Source organism: Loxodonta africana, chromosome 19 (genome assembly GCF_030014295.1).
Source record: "Loxodonta africana isolate mLoxAfr1 chromosome 19, mLoxAfr1.hap2, whole genome shotgun sequence".
Taxonomy (NCBI): Eukaryota; Metazoa; Chordata; class Mammalia; order Proboscidea; family Elephantidae; genus Loxodonta; species Loxodonta africana.
This window is the reverse complement of record NC_087360.1, coordinates 9837034-9853358: the sequence shown is the minus strand read 5'-3', so window position 1 is coordinate 9853358 and position 16325 is coordinate 9837034. Positions and strand designations below refer to the sequence as shown.

The 16325-nt window shown below is 37.3% G+C and overlaps 1 protein-coding gene across 11 annotated transcripts in view; it reads left to right on the top strand.

Moving 5' to 3' along the window:
- ATXN2 (ataxin 2) overlaps positions 1-16325 on the top strand; it is a 112227-nt gene that overhangs the window by 28244 nt on the left and 67658 nt on the right. For 10 of the 11 annotated variants that reach the window (XM_064272212.1, XM_064272211.1, XM_064272209.1 and 7 more), the window contains exons 2-5: positions 3366-3402; positions 4494-4553; positions 5036-5107; positions 5583-5733. In XM_064272212.1, the coding sequence (XP_064128282.1) occupies positions 4521-4553; positions 5036-5107; positions 5583-5733 (256 nt within the window). In that variant the 5' untranslated portion in view covers positions 3366-3402; positions 4494-4520. Of the gene's footprint in view, positions 1-3365; positions 3403-4493; positions 4554-5035; positions 5108-5582; positions 5734-9167; positions 9266-16325 lie in introns of those variants that run through there. The other variant, XM_064272216.1, reaches the window with a different exon arrangement.

Here is a 16325-nt window from a genome sequence, read left to right as displayed (position 1 = left end):
TGTTAAGTTGTAGAAGTTTTGTGTCTTGTGGTATTGTTATACATGTTATCAACAATGCATTGTTATAATTATTATTTTATGTATGCATCTGTCTTTAACAGAAGCTGAGAGAAGGAAACCCAAGTATGTATTTATGGTTTTTGTTATGTTGGACTTTCAGTTTATCATTTTTGATTCATTTGTTCCTGCGGCTGGGAGTGAACCATCTCAAGTCATTCCCTTAGCCTGATACAGCTTTGCTCCCACCCTTCTCCTTCGTGCTGTGGTTGGCAAATATATGACGTTTATATGCATTTTGTTGTATATAATTGCGTTTTAAATCAGTTACTAGAACATGCATTTTAGACTGTATTTTATAATTACGTAATTATTTTTACTATTTTTTTAGTGTTTGCAGATTCAAGTTATTGTTGGACTTACTTGCTTTCAGCCTGAAGAACTTCCTTTAATATTTCTTGTAAAGCAGAACCACTAGCAACAAATTTTCTCACTTTTTGGTTTTCTAGGAATGTCTGTATTTCAACTTCATCTTTGAAAGATAGCTTTGTTGTATCCAGAATTCCATTTTTTTCTTTTTCTTTTGTTGTTGTTGAGACTGTACACAGTAAATCCTACACCAATTCCACAGCTCCTGCATGGACAATTCAGTGACACTGATTTCACCCTTTGAGTTGTGGCCATCGTCACCCTCCTTCTCTGGGTCGTTCCTCCTCAATTAGCGTCAATGAACTGCCCCTTAAGCTTCTTATCTAATCTTTTGAGTAGCTCTTGTCAATTTGATTCCATATAGGTAGTTCTTAAAAGAGCATAATGCTCAAAGCAGACATTTTTTGCTATTAAGCTAGACTATTGTTTGTTTTTAAGAAGACTTCAGGGCATATTTTTGGTTTAAGCTTTAAAGATCATCTCAGGGCAGTAGTTTCGGGCATTCATCAAGCCTCATGGCTCCAGAAAGTCTGGCGTCCATGAACATTTGAAATTCTGTTCTGTATTTTTCCTGTTTTGATCAGGATTCATCTATAAGAATCTTTGATCAAAATGTTCAGTAATGGTACCATGGAATTCTTCAGATTTCATTGCAAAAGAGGCATTTGATCATGGAGGCAGTTAGCCACACATTCCATTTCCTCCTCCTGTTCCTAACCTATGCCCCTTCCTCTGTTTTGCTTCAGGCAAGTAGAGACCAGTTGTTGTGCCTTGGATGGTTCCTTGCAAGCTTTTAAGATCCTGGGCACTATGCAACGAATTAAGAGGTAGAACAGAAGCACTGAACATGTTATTAGGCCAGTTAACTAGAATGTCTCATGAAACCGTAACCCTGAACCTCCAAATCAGGGAACCAAATTCCTTGAGGTACTTGGTTGTACATAAGCAGCCTCAGCTGCTAGGTATAGGATTCTTGATTGACAACTATTTTCTTTGAGCACCTTGAATATATTAACCTGTTACCTTCTGGCTTCCATTGTTTCTGATAAGAAGCAGACCGTCAATCTTATTGGGCTTCCCTTGTAGGTCACATTTGTTTTTCTCTTACTGCTTTAAGAATTTTCTCCTGGTGTTTGTTAGTATTTTTATGATAGAAACGCTGGTGGCGTAGTGGTTAATGCTATAGCTGCTAACCAAAATCAGCAGTTCAGATCCACCAGGCCCGCCTTGGAAACTCTATGGGGCAATTCTCCTCTGTTCCTTGGGGTCACTATGAGTCTGAATTGACTAAATGACAATAGGGTTGGTTTTGTTTTTATGATGATGTGACTTTGGGGAATTTTTATTTTAATCCTACTTGGAATTATACAGCTTCAATGTGTTGACTGATGTTTTTTCAATCAGTTTGGAAAGTTGTCAGTGATTACTTCTTTGAATATGTTTTCTATTCATTTATCCCTTTCCTTCTGGTATTCCGATTACATGTATGTTGATACACTTAATGGTGTCCCACATTTCTCTGAGGCTCTGTCCATGTTTCTTTATCTTTTTTCTCTCCTTTGAATTGCATATTCTCTGTTTCTCTTTAAGTTTGCCAGTTCTTTCTCCTGTCAGTTCATATCTACTGTTGAGTCCCTCTAGTGAATTTTTCTTTTTAGTTGTTTTATGTTTCCAATCCAGAATATCTACTTGGTCCTTTTTTATCATTTCTATCTTTTTATTGATATTGTCTATTTTATGCGATATTGCCATCATACCTTACTTAATTCTTTATTCATTGTTTCCTTTTGCTTTTTTAATGTATTTATAATGGTTACTTTGAAGTCTTTTATTAAATCTGTCATCTGGTCACTCTCACAGTCAGTTTCTGTTGCCTGCTTTTTTCCCAGTGTCTCCATCATGCTTTCCTATTTCTTAGCATGTCTAGTAATTTTTTGGAAATGAGACATTGTAGAGAGTGCATTGTAGTAGTTCTGGATGCAGAGCTTGGAGGCCAAGCCAGGACAGGATTCAGGGTGTGTATGTTAGTGCTACTTTACTGGGCACTGCTCCCAGTCAGACAGCTAGACCTTTTGGATGTGAATGGTGCTGCTTTTTGAATGCGTTTAATTTATGGCTTACTTTCAGCATTGTGATTATTCTATTAAAATGAGATTTCAGTCATATTCTAGAGTAGTTAATATTCATGAGAAATGTAGTAGTTTTCTTTATTAATGTTTTTATGATTTCTAAGGGGCCTAATCTTTTCCAGTGGAACAAGCCTCGGGTTGCATTGTGTTCTATAATTAAATTCACTTGAAAATAGAATTCTTACTGGAAATTACTTGACAGCTGACTTTGGTGTGTGACATCGTTGTAGGGGGAGGGAGTTGACAGTGAAAGGTACTTGTTGTATAGACCCTGACAGAGGCACTTAAAACTATTTAGAATTGAAAGTGCTTTGAATTATATGACTTATTTTCAAATGGTTTTCTGCACTTGTAAGCACATTAACATTTTTAGAGGCAGGGAAAAAAGATGGCAGGTGCCTTAGTGTCAGTCAGATGTGTTGGTTAAATCAGAAGTAGAATTTATATTTTGTTCTTAGGTAGCCCTTTGACAGCCTGATCTGTTACTTTTGGAGTAAAGATCATCATTAATTCATGTATAGGGTTAGTATTTTTCTTCTAGTATAGGCTATTTTTATTTTTACTTCGTTTATTTGATTTTGATAAAATTTCATTCTTATGTCCTTTCTCCTTCCCCTAGGCCTTTGAACCAACAAAGCACAGATAAGAGGCATTACTTAGCTAGGCTTGAAACTTAATACTAGAGGAGCCCTCCCACCCATAGTCTGTCCTTTATTTGAGTGGAATTATATAATATTTTAAATAAAAAAAAAAATATTTTAGCTTGTTTAACCTGTTGAGTTTAATAAACATAATATTTAATCTTTTCAGAGGTCGAAACAGTAGCAAAGGACTTCCTCAGCCTACGGTGAGTAACTTGAATGTTATTTCTTTGAAAGAAATGGTAACTAAAATGTGATTCCTAACCATAGACCAAAAGCCAAGGGAAAAAAAGGAAAAATCCTCTTGAATTATATAGCTCAGAAGCCTTTATAGATCAGTATAGTTTAGTACAAAATTATTAGCTATATGCGTTGTTTTTTGATGATGACTATGTATACAATGTAAAAATGCCTATAAAGAGTATTTTGTCATGCATAATAATTTTTAATAAAAATTTTTAATAAATCTGAGTAATCCCCCAAAAGATAAGCTGAACGTCAAGGACTAGTTTTCAGAGTTCTCTGGGGTTTTGATTTTGAAATAATGTGCTATCTTTTGTATTGCTTTTATCTTTCTCCTTTGGAAAGGCCTTCTGGTCTTAAATTCAGGAACTTTATCATTGAAATTAAACTAGGCATGAAAGGCAGAAAGTGTAATTTCCACATGATAGAAGAAAGAAACGAGAAGCTGTCACTATTTTTGAGACTTTGCATTGTTGGGACAGATTGTCTTCGTAAGAATCGGGAGGACACACACTTACGTAATATGTAAAACGTAATATGGAGTGGTGTGGCTGATCAGATCTTTGGGCACTGTGTTTTTGACTCAGGTATACTGGGAGGAGATAGTCTTGGAAGGTGGTACCACCCCCATTACCCTTTTTAGTGTATAGATCTGTGAGTTTTGACAAGTGCGTGCCATCATGTAACCACTAGCACAATCAAGATAATAGAACAGTTCTGTGCCCCCAGACCCCTCGTGCCACTTTATAGTCACCCCTTCCCCTACTCTCTAGCAACCATTGATCTGTCTTCTCTCCCCATGGTTTTGTTTTTGCATATCTGGAAGTTTAATTTTACTTTTATAGTCAAAATACTGTTAGTTGGTATGACCGATTTCACTTTTGAAAACCTGAACTACTATTTTCTAAGGAAACAGAAGACTATAGTGAACCAATTCTTCTTTTAATACATGTGAAGTATTATAAATTTATCTAAAAGTTCTGTAACAAATACTAACTTTCAAATATATACAAGTATAAATTCTGATTTCTAATAATGTCTTTTCATGTTCCAGATTTCATTTGATGGAATCTATGCAAACATGAGGATGGTTCATATACTTACGTCAGTTGTCGTAAGTGATCAGATTATTGGGAATAAACTGCCTAGGGAGTAGTATAAAGTAATTTTATGAAGTTAAAATGTGTATGAATGATTCTCAAAGTAATCATTTCTTAGGTTATGTTCGTTCGATCAGGGTGACTAGGACTCTCTTCATCTCTGCTAATGTAACTGACTGTAAAAGGATTCTTATTAACCCTTTGTACAAAATAATAGAGTTGCTGGTCTTCTGTAATGCATTATTTTCTTGTCACCTAGTGTAGCTGGGGGGTCAGAAATGTTTAACTTCAGTATTGAATTCATGCTGTCAATTCTTAGGGCCCCCTGAAGAATTTGAGAGTTCAGTGTGTTTTTAATGCCTAAACATTGTTATAGTTTTGTCAGTGAATATGTAATTAGCGAAGCCTGATGAGCTGTAAAAACTGACATGAAAGCAGTTATCCCCTGTGACTGTGTGACTACCATTTCTTTGATAAAGTAATTGTGTGTTTTTAGGGATCCAAATGTGAAGTACAAGTGAAAAATGGAGGTATATATGAAGGAGTTTTTAAAACATACAGTCCTAAGGTAATTTTTACTTTTTGTTAATGTAAAACCCATGAATCGTCAACTACCGTATGTTTTTATGGCTTTCAGGATAGTGACTATTAGTTTCTGATTTAGTGGTTTATAGTTGTGAGCTGGGTATGTTGATAACTGTGTAATCAAAGACATTGTGATCTGTGTGATTATTAAAATATTTTGTCCTTTTTCAAGCATTGTGGACTAGAAGAGGACTTGAGTCAGTTCATTTCCCCCCCTTCTCACTATTAATGTACTTAAGATCCACCATGATAGCAAGGGCCAACTTGGGAATATTTCAGTGATGAATGAATAGCAGATCAGATTTCTGAGAAGAGGGTATGGTTATCAGGCTCTTTTGAGACAGATTGTTTTTGCCAAAGGTATATGAAAAATAACAGAGACCTTGCTGTGCTAAAGAACTCCTATTGAATTTTATTTTTTAAGTGTTTTGAATATTTACTTGTGTTTTTAATTTTAGTGTGATTTGGTACTTGATGCTGCACATGAGAAGAGTACAGAATCCAATTCGGGGCCAAAACGTGAAGAAATAATGGAGAGTATCTTGTTCAAGTGTTCAGACTTTGTCGTGGTACAGTTTAAAGATATGGACTCTAGCTACGCAAGAAGAGGTGGGTTTTCATTTACTAAATACGCCTCATGGTTTATTAGATTTACTCGAGGAAAGATTCCATAGTTATCATATAGACTGTTTTTTTGTTTTTTTTTTAAATAGGCTTCCTAGAGTAAACCGGATTAAAAAAAAATTTTTAGAAAAGTGAGACTCTTAATATATTTTTGGTACACAGTACTTTAAATTTATTAGGAAAATTAGTACTTTTAATATCATAAATAATAACTGAATTTGTGTTCCATTAAAAGTAGTTTGTAAGGGATTTTCTAAAGTTTCCTGGTCAAGAATGCTGCTGAGTATACTCACCTGAAAATGTCTTGTTCCATTTGGTCTGCAATGCTGTTGTTTATAAGGGAGCCTATGTTTTTTGTGTCTGGAAAGAAGCTAAAGCACAGGGCTAAGACAGAAAAGCCTAGAGGTGTGGATGCAAAATGATTGTCGAATGTAGAGTTCCTTAGGGTTTTGATTTTGAATTAATGTGCTATCTTTTTTTTTTTTTTTTTTTCTTTTATCTTTTTCCCTTAGAAAGGGCCTTCTGGTCTTTAAAGTAGAACATGCATATTTAAAGAAAAACTTTAGAGCATTGGACTGTGTTTTGAGAATTTAAAAGCAGTTCTATAGCTATACTAAAAATTGAGTCCATTTCAGGTGTTCGTTGAGGAAAATACAGGAATTGCTGTGGTTTGTTCGGAAACCCTGGTGGTGGTGTAGTTAAGTGCTACGGCTACTAACCAAAGGGTCAGCAGTTCATATCCTCCAGGCGTTCCTTGCATATTCTATGGGGCAGCTCTGCTTTGTCCTGTAGGGTCGCTATGAGTCAGAATCGACTCAAAAGCACTGGGTTTGGCTTTTTTGGTTATTTGGAGAACGTGTTCTGCAGTGCGGAGCGTTCAGTAACAAGCTGAAGGCTCTCCTGAGCAATTTTGAACTTGGTTCTAAAACTATTAAAATGATTTTTTTAAACCAAAATCTATAGCCAAATATGTAATTTTACTGCAAATTGTAGTTCATTACAACTTGATTTTTATTATTAAAACTATACCAACAGCCCTTTTGGTTTTGGGCTGATTATTTTGCACTGTTGATGGGAAGTTACAAGCCACCAGGAAGTGAAAGCCTTTTCTCTTGGACCTCTTTAACAACGTTCTCCCCCATAGTTAGCTTGCTTTTTCAGAGACTAGCAGTGCTAGGTACTCTGTAGCTGCTTTGAAATTCTGATGAAACAGTGTTCTGTTTTGCATCTTCTCAAATGTCTGTCTTTGATTCACAGCTTTTTGTCTATGAGGCCTTCAGTGGCCAGCACAAGGAAACAGGTCTTTTTTAGTTGTTAGCTCTGGAGTTGATGTTGTTTATGCCTAGGAGCACAAAATTATTTATATCTATACTTATACTGTGAAGTATTGCACTGTTTCATATTTAAAATCCGGCTTTGGGTCATAAGACAAAAGTACAAATAAAATTTTAGCTTAATAATTTACTTCATAGCACTCTTGGAAAAAACATTGACCACAACAGAAATGAGTACCAGCCATTTAGTTAATAGCCATTCACAATATGCTTTTTTTTTCTTTTTAAAGTGAACTGGCATTTCTAAAATTTGGAAAGTTGTAAATGTTACTTTGAGGTATTTGGTTAGCCCATTGTTTGATCCCTGTCTTAGTCATCTAGTGCTCCTATAACAGAAGTACCACAAGTGAATGGCTTTAACAAAGAGAAATGTATTCTCTCACTGTCTAGTAAGCTACAAGTCCAAACTCAGGGCGTCAGCTCCAGGAGAAGGCTTTCTTTCTCTGTAGGCTCTGGAGGGAGGTCCTTGTCATCAGTCTTCTCTTGGTCTGGGAGCATCTCAGCACAGGAACCAAAGGACCAAAGGACGCACTCTGCTCCTGGTGCTTCTTTCTTGGTAGTGTGAGGTCCCCAACTCTCTGCATGCTTCCCTTTCATCTTTTGAGAGATAAGAGGTGGTGCAAGCCACACCCCAGGGAAATTCCCCTTACATTGTATTAGGAGTGTGACCTTGTAAAGGTGTTAAACAATCCCACCCTAATTCCTCTTTAACATAAAATTAAAATGACAAAACAGAGGACAATACAGAATACTGGGAATCATGGCCTAACCAAGTTAATACACACATTTTTGGGGGGACATAATTCAATCTGTGACAATCCCCTTCAAAAATTAATGTCTTTAAACCTTTATTATGTTTTTAAATTCGCGTTCATTGTAGAAAGCCAAGAAAATGCAGACTGGCTTAATATCTTTGAAATCTTTCACTAATAAAGTGATGGATGTGTTTTCCTATAAACATAAAAATACACGTTTTTGGTAAGGATATCCAATATAGTAGTGCTTTCAGGTATTTTATTTAAAGATTGTACTTGCTTAGTGAGTTGCCCAAATGTGTCCAATGTTTAGCATCCTGAGAATAACACTAGTGTTTAGAATTTCAGGTCTCTTAAGACAAGTAGAAGCTGTCCTCTCTATAAGAGACACATATTATTTTGGAGATACTGTTAATATGGGAAAATCTTTTTGAGGATAATTAATTGGCATGGTTTATTAATTATAAAAATAAAGACATTTAGTACTGCTTTTAGATTTGTATTATTTTACATTAAAGAATAGATTTCTAAGGAGCCCTGGTGGTGCAGTGGTTAAGCGTGCAGGTACTAAAGCTGCTAATCAAAAGGTCAGTGGTTCAAACTTACCAGCAACTCCACAGGAGAAAAGACCTAGTGATCTGCTCCCATAAAGATTATAGCCTTGGAAACCCTATGGGGCAGTTCTACTCTGTCCTATAGCGGCGTCACTACGAATTGGAAGGTACTCAACAGCACACAACAACAACTTAAATTTCTAGTTCCCTTCAGTAAAAGAAGGTGGGGTTTAATGCTGAGTTCACAGTTTAGCCATCTGGGAAGAGATTGGGACTTCAGGGCGTGTGGTGCTGAGTACAGGCAGGGATAGGTGCCGTGGGTGTCACATGATGAGGTCCTAGCAGTGGCTCTCTGTGAGTCTTGAGGATTTGTGCCTTCTTTCATTGCTTCATGATACCCTTTCTGTCTCAGAATTGGAGATTATCTCAAATAGTTTCTCCTGACATCAGTTTGGTACTTCTTTTCTACAACTTGAATGGGCAGATGGATTTGAGTTTTTTAAAGAATTAGTGTGAGTGATAACTGAAATACTAATATTATATTGTAGCTTCCTAAAAAGAAGAGGGATATTCTTTTCCTTTCTGAGCTTCTAGCTTCTCATAAGTCTGTTCTGTAATATTACTGTCCAATTCTTAAGGTTGATAATATTCACTAAAATTCCAATGCATATCCTTTGTCAGACTCTTGTGCAAAGTACTTTATATGCATTTTTTTTTTCATTTAATCAATACAGCTTCTTTCTGAAGTGAGTATAATTATTATTCACATGTTATAGATGAGGAAACTGAGACAAGTTTAACTTGCCAAAGTGAGGACACAACCCCAGCTCTCTCTAACTCCAAGACATGTTCTTAAACATTGCACTGTGATGACGTAAGTTATGTGTTCTGATGTGCTGTTTAGCTGAACTGTGTCTCAGAATTCATCTGCATTAATGTTAAAAGATTTCCCCACAAATAAAGCCAAATTAAAAAAAATAAACACAAGGATACAATATGCAGATTATCATATTACTCAAGATTCTTTTCGTTTTTAAATCTTTGGCCTTATTTTTGGGAAAACCTATAGTGAATAAAGTCAATGTGACTTTTAGTTCCTGATGCTAATAACTTCATTGATTTCAGTAAATATTAAAAGTTGTCATATTCCTAGATATATGTAAATGAATAAAAGAGGCTTAGAAAGAATTGATGTTTTTGTATCATAATGTGGGTAAGTTTTATTTGCTCTCTTAAATGTTATATACATGTGCCAGTTTTGATTTGTGGGCAAAACGAAAAACAGTTTTATATCTTGTCACTTGTGGGCCCCTTTGGCACAGATACTTAAAAGAGACCATCAGGTTATTCCTGGAAAATCAATGTGTGTTTTATCCTGTTGTTGAATTCCAGTGCAGACAGATTTGGACCCTCACTTTCTGCTTGTCTGCCATCTGCTTTAGGGGCATCAGCTGCCTCTGTCTCTGCGCTCCTTACCTCGGAGTCGGCCTGTTAGCTCGGTTCCTTTCTTCCATGCTGTCCTGTCTCTTCCCAACACTCCTGTATTGTTTCTTTATTCATGTTTTGCTCTTTGATTTAATTACTGCGACTCAAGTATGTTTCAGTCCTGTGGCTTCTCTCCTACTTCTTAATTCCATTGCCCCACGTTGTTCTTTCTGCCACATTGTTTCTGGTGCCCTCAGCCTAGAGATCAAGGGTCAACAAACTTAAGTCCCATGGGCCAAATCCACTTGTTGCCTGGTTTTATAAATAAAATGCGATTGGCACACAGCTGTGCCCATTCATTTATGTGTCATCTGTGGTTGCTTTCGTTGAGTTGAGTAGTTGCAAGAGAGACTGTACGGCTCATAAAGCCAAAAATATTTCCTCTCTGGTCCTTCACAGAAAATGTGAGCCGACTCTTAGTCTAGATCATTTGCCCTGCTGCATTTGGTGCTGAGGCAGCCTACTTGTGAAAGTGGTTGATCAAAAATACATATTATACTGGTTTTGGTGAAATAATATTGGACATGCATTGTCCCTAAACTGATGGCTGAAACTCATGCTTTGCCTCCAATGTACCCAAAACAGTCTGTAATTTCATGTACTTCCTTGTTTGCGACCATTCAAATTGGATTACTTTTTTTTGTCACATTTAGTGAAAGTCATAGAATGAGAAAATTGGCTAGAGGGGGAATGAGCTCCATTATCAACTTCCTGCCCCCTCCCTATCTACAGTTTTGTCCTTCCACTTGCCATCATTATTCTCTCTCCTCTGATTTTAGTAGTGGGGATGTGTTGCTTCCTGTTCAAGCCGAACTTCTCCAGTCATACCCTCGACCCTGTCCCTTCTACCTTTCCTAAACTCTTGCTCTTTTACCTTTGCTTCTCTGCTAACTCCTTCCCTTTAGACTGAAAACCTACTCAAGTCCCTCTCATTCAAAAAATGCTACCTGCTTATGCTGAATCCATCTGGCTAGTATCCTGTCTTTCTTCCTTTCCCATCCAAACTTAACTCTCATTTTCTGCTGACTCCTGAACCCATTGTAATCTGTGTTTTATGTTCAAAACTTGGCCGTTTCTCTACGGCTACCCAAGACATGTAATTGCTAGGTTCTCTGGGCTCTTTTTCAGTCCTTACGTTGCTACTGGATTTGACACTGTTGATTTCTCCCTCCTTCAGACTCTGCTCTTTTGGATTTGGTGCCGTTATACTCTCTGTTTTTCTGTGTCTTACTGATCTTTCTTTCCCTGCCTTTTCTTGGGCAGCTTTTTCTTCACACACACACACACACACAAAAAAAAAAAAACCAAACCTATGGCCATTGAGTCAATTTCAGCTCATAGTAACCATATAGGACATAGGGTTTCCAAGGCTGTAATTGTTGCTGAAGCAAACTGTCACATCTTTCTCTCATGGAACAGCTGGTGGGTCCAAACTGCAGACCTTTTGGTTAGCAGAGAATGCTTAACCACTCTTCCACCAGGGCTCCTTCATACTGCCCTTAAATGTTTGTGTTCCCACTGTTTATTTTTTCCCCACTGTTTTTACCACATGACACTCGCTCATACGCTCTCATAATTTCAGTTACCCCATGTAAGCCCCCTCCCCAGCATCTCCGTATCATTGTCCGTATGCCATGTTGTATTATACCTATGTTTTTATCTCCCTCATTATATTTTGAGCTCTTTGTGTGTACATACTGCCTTTATTTTTCTTTATCCTCCAGAACTACCATAGCATTAACACATAGTATAGACTAATATGTATGTCTTTGAATAAATGAAACTATTGGCTTTCACATACACTTCACAAACTTTAAAGAAGCACTGATTTATGTAATGAGCATGAAAGCTACAAGTGGTCTTGTGTGTACAGCCAGCCAACAGATATTTATTGAGCTCTGGAATGTGTTCATTGCTGTGCTTGTTGCTATGGACAGTACAAAGAAATACAAGACTTAATCTATTTTGGGTCCCTTTTGAGAACCTCATGAAACTGTATACCCTCACCCTAGAAAAAACACACTTAAAACTTATACATTTAATTCCATGGTGTTCACAGTTCCCCTAGGGAGTTCATCCATGCCATGTTATGAAGCTCTATTCTAGGCATTTCCAGAGTTGGAGCTATCAAGGCATGTGAAGGAATTAAAGAGAAATGGAATATTGAACTAAAAAAAAAAAACCCACTGCCATAGAGCCAATTCCAACTCATAGCTACCCTCTAGCACAGAATAGAACTGTCCCCATAGAGTGTCCAAGGAGTGCCTGGTGGATTCGAATTGCCAACTCTTGATTAGCAGCTGTAGCACTTAACCACTATGCCACCAGGGTTTCCATGTTGAACTAGGTGGCCTTGAATTCCAAATGGATTTCAGAAATGTGAAGAGTTGGGTAGATTGGAGGAGTTGGAATATGAAGGTGTGTATAGAGAGCAGTGAGAAATAAAGTCATATAGATTGTCTTATTCTGTTGTTGCACTATTGTGTTCTGACATTTTTGTCCTGTTGGTCTGATAGGGCAAAGCCCCACAAGTAATAGAGAGGGACCTCTTCCGAAGAGGGGTGTGATATTAGGAATGCCATTTAAGTCATCTAAGGAAAAGGCACACCCCAGAGCAGGAATTGGCCTAGAAAGCCTTGGATTCTGAGGAGTCTAACTGTGTTCTGAATTCGTTCACGGGTGGTGCTCTACTAGGGCAGGCACATGCTTGTAGCTAGGAGCGCAGCAGGCTCTGAACAGGAAGTGTTAAAGCTGGGTAGACGGCAGCCTCTCAACTGGTCAAGTGATCAGCACCTGCTCTGCCTGCCCTCTGAGGTAGGTAGGCAGGTGGGTGATGTATGAGCAGGTGCTCTTGTGGTTGGGGGCTAGCCACCCACCAAGATAGTGGCCAGTTCTAGTGAGCCAACTGTGAATTACTCTCCATGTCGCAATACTCTTCTTTTTTAACTGAGACATTAGAAAGTTCTTTTCACTACCTCAGCTTTGCTGTGGGCTACGAAGAAATGGATATGTGTCCCTGCTGGGGCCAGCGTAGTAAATGGAAACTAACATCTACTGAGGCAAGTATGGAGATAGCACTGAGATTACTGAGCTTGAAGTAGAGCCAGGTGATGGAAAGAAAGCTAAGCAGTAGTCTGAGGTAAATAATAGGAAAGTGTTGGATGTTCACTAAAATATGACTTCCTTCCATTTATTAAAATTGTATTGTTTCTGTATGCATTTTTAGAACATACAGAAATTTTCTCTGTATTCTTCATATGTATGCCAAGGTCAGAATAGTAATTATTCACTTATTTTAAAAAAACTGTAGCATGAAATGGAATTTTATTTAGACAAACAATGCAAAAATATTGTAAGAGTAAGATGTCTTCGTTCGAGATATATATGGAAGCAGACAATAAAAAAGGAAAATGTCACATTCACAATAGCAACAAAATTTAAGTGTCTAGAATTAAACGTAGGCTATGTAGATAAATTGTAGACTGTAGGATACTTGGAGGACATAAAAGTTTGACTAAATGGAGAAACATGGTATATGTGAATGAAAAGTAAGGTGTTCACTTGTCCTTAAAGTGATCTAAAAAGAATATCTCATATTTTTTTTTTTAGAAATTGACAGAATGATTTATAAGATTATATGTGTTTACAGAATTCTGAGATTTTTTTTCAACAAGCATCAAGAAGGAAGACTTGCCCTACCAAGTATTAAAATGTATTGTAAAACTGTAAGAAGTAAAACGTGTTTGTCGTAGTAGCAAAGAATAAAGAAGCCAAGAGAGACTAAGTTCACGTGGGCATTTAGTTAATAAGGTGATCCTTTAAATTTGGAGTAAAGGTGGATTATTCAGTGATTGGTGGTGGGACAACATTTGGGGGGAAATTATCCCTTCTTTACCCCATCACCAAAATAAGATCTAGATCTAAAATAGAAATGTACAACAAAGCCAAAAACTTATAAAAATTCTAGAGCTAATTTTGAGGTAGGTAAGGACTTCCTAATAATGACCATCAGAGTAAAATATTGAGATATTTGATTATAAAAAAATTTAAAGCCTTAAATGTGCTCAAAAGTACCATAAATTTTAAAAGACATGCTATAATCTTGGGAAAACAGAATAAAAAGTCTTCCAAATGGCCAGTGACCATACAGAATGATGGGCCATCTCACGAGCAGTCAAAGAAAGGTCGATTCAGAGCAGTGGAGTATGATGTTTTCATCTGTCAGCTTGCTGCCCTGGTAGAATGAGAAAGATGAATATGTTGGAGAGAAAGTTGTAAAAAGGACTCTTTATACTTGAGTGATAATGTTCATTGCAGCTCAGTTGCTAAATTCTGTTTTTTGATTCCTGAACATCTCTGATTTTACTTTTTTTTCCTTTTGCCATAGCTTTTCTACAAGATTCCCTTCCCTTTCTCTCTCTTCCTTTAGCTTTTGAGATTAAAACAGTACCTTTACAAAAGGTGCTCAAACAATGAATGATTAGAGTCATTTCGTTCTTTCAGATGGCACAATTTAAAGTCTCTCCCCCCGCCCCAAAAATGGAGTCCTGAGCCAGAGTCTAATAGAGAAGCTGAAAACGGAGTGTACCTTTCTATTGGCATCTTTGTTACAATTTCTTTTGATCTCTTTTGTAGATAGTGCAGGGGTCAGAAATCTGACAGTCTGTGGGATCTGTCACCTTGTTTTTTAAAATACAGCAAACCTGGTTAATTGTGCTTTCACATTTTCTTGCTCTTCTGTGAGTTTTATAGTAATCAGCCTGGCTGTACATTCGGTGCACATTTGTTCCTGTGGAGTCTCAGCCATTAACCTTCATTTGTGTCTTTCAGAGGAATCTCATTTGTGAGTTTAAAATTTTTTTCCTGATGTTTGGTTTTTGAAGTCACATACAGCAGCATTTCAAGCTTTTTTCAACAATTTCACCTCAAATTTTAATTAAGCAAGTGTAGGTTTTGTGAAAATTGCTTTAAAAATGTTAAGCTATTAATTTCAGTGCATTTTTATGTTTTATAGTAGGCCAAGTAAAACTAAGATGATATCATTTATCTTAAAAATACTTATCTTAAGAGAATCTAATGTAGACATCTCATAAAGAGAATATATTGGGAGAGATAATAAGGACTGCTGGTTTATAGTTAAATAGGATATATTTTTCCCTTAGGCATTTTTTTTTTTTCCATTCTTTTCTCACTTTATCATTGTTACTGTTAGTTGCCATCTAGTAGATTCCAACTCATGGCGAGGCCACTTAATCATAGTTCCACAGATATAATCATTCAATTTGTGTAGGAAGAAAATGAGGTTTCTTCACTGTTATTCCATTCTGGAGCAAACTGGCACAGCAGAAACAGAGCCACATGCTCCAAGCGCTTTATTCAAACATTTGATCAAATGTTGTAGAATCAAAGCTAAATGGGCATTTGTTGTGGAACCCTGTACCCTGGATTTTTATTAAATGGTACGGTGATTGGAGATAAATGTCATATTCCCTAGTCATATTCTACGCTTTTTCCTTGGGCTCCATAAGAAGGATGTTGTTGTCGTTGGTTGCCATCGAGTCGATTGCACACATGTTCCATAGCGTTTTCAAGGCTGTGACCTTTCTACCAGGTCTTTCTTCCAGAGTGCCTCCGGGTGGGTTCAGACAGCCAGCCTTACAGCTGGTAGTCAAACCCTAAACCATGTTGTTACGCCCAGGGACTCCTCATAAGAGGGATAGTGACATTGAACTTTAAACAGTACTTCGGGGTTTGCTTTTCCACATCAGTTGATTCTTTCCAGACTTTGGTCAAAGGAGTACTGAGGCTTGATCTGAGAAAAGAACAAAACAAAATGATTCAGTTGGTTCTGACTAGAACCGACTGAGTAAGTGTGTGTGTGTGTGTGTGTGTGTGTGTGTGTGTTCGCCTGTGCGTGTGTATGTGTTGTGTCTTAAACACAGCAGGGGATATTTGGACTGAAACTAAAGGCTCTTGATGTGATACACTGTTCTCTTCCTTCGCTGCTGCTCGCTGCTCAGGAGCTCTTCCAGGTGGCTTACTGGGAATCTTAGAGCTCATTATTGCTGCTTCCCGTCTGCTGTACGTGCAGTTTTGAAGCTGACATCCTTTAGATCTCTTGCCTGCTTCAGCTGTCCCGATAGCTTCCACCTCAGCTTTCTTGCTTTTGGCTTTGTCCTTTCTTCCTCGAGTGGTAAATTTACTTTGAGATATAGAACTCAGAAATTTTATGGAGGTCATGGTCAAAAGTAACTACTGCTCTAGTCTGTTATTGTCAGAGAACAGTGCCATTGTCTTCAAAGTTAAGTTGCGTATAGCTCTCAGGAAGAGAGGACTCCTCCCCCCACTTTTTTTTAAGATGCTGCGTTTTGGAATTGTGTCGGCTTTGTAAAAAATCTGTTGCTTTCTTTTAAGTGAATGCCACATTTGAGTCTTTTCAAGGTAGCTCT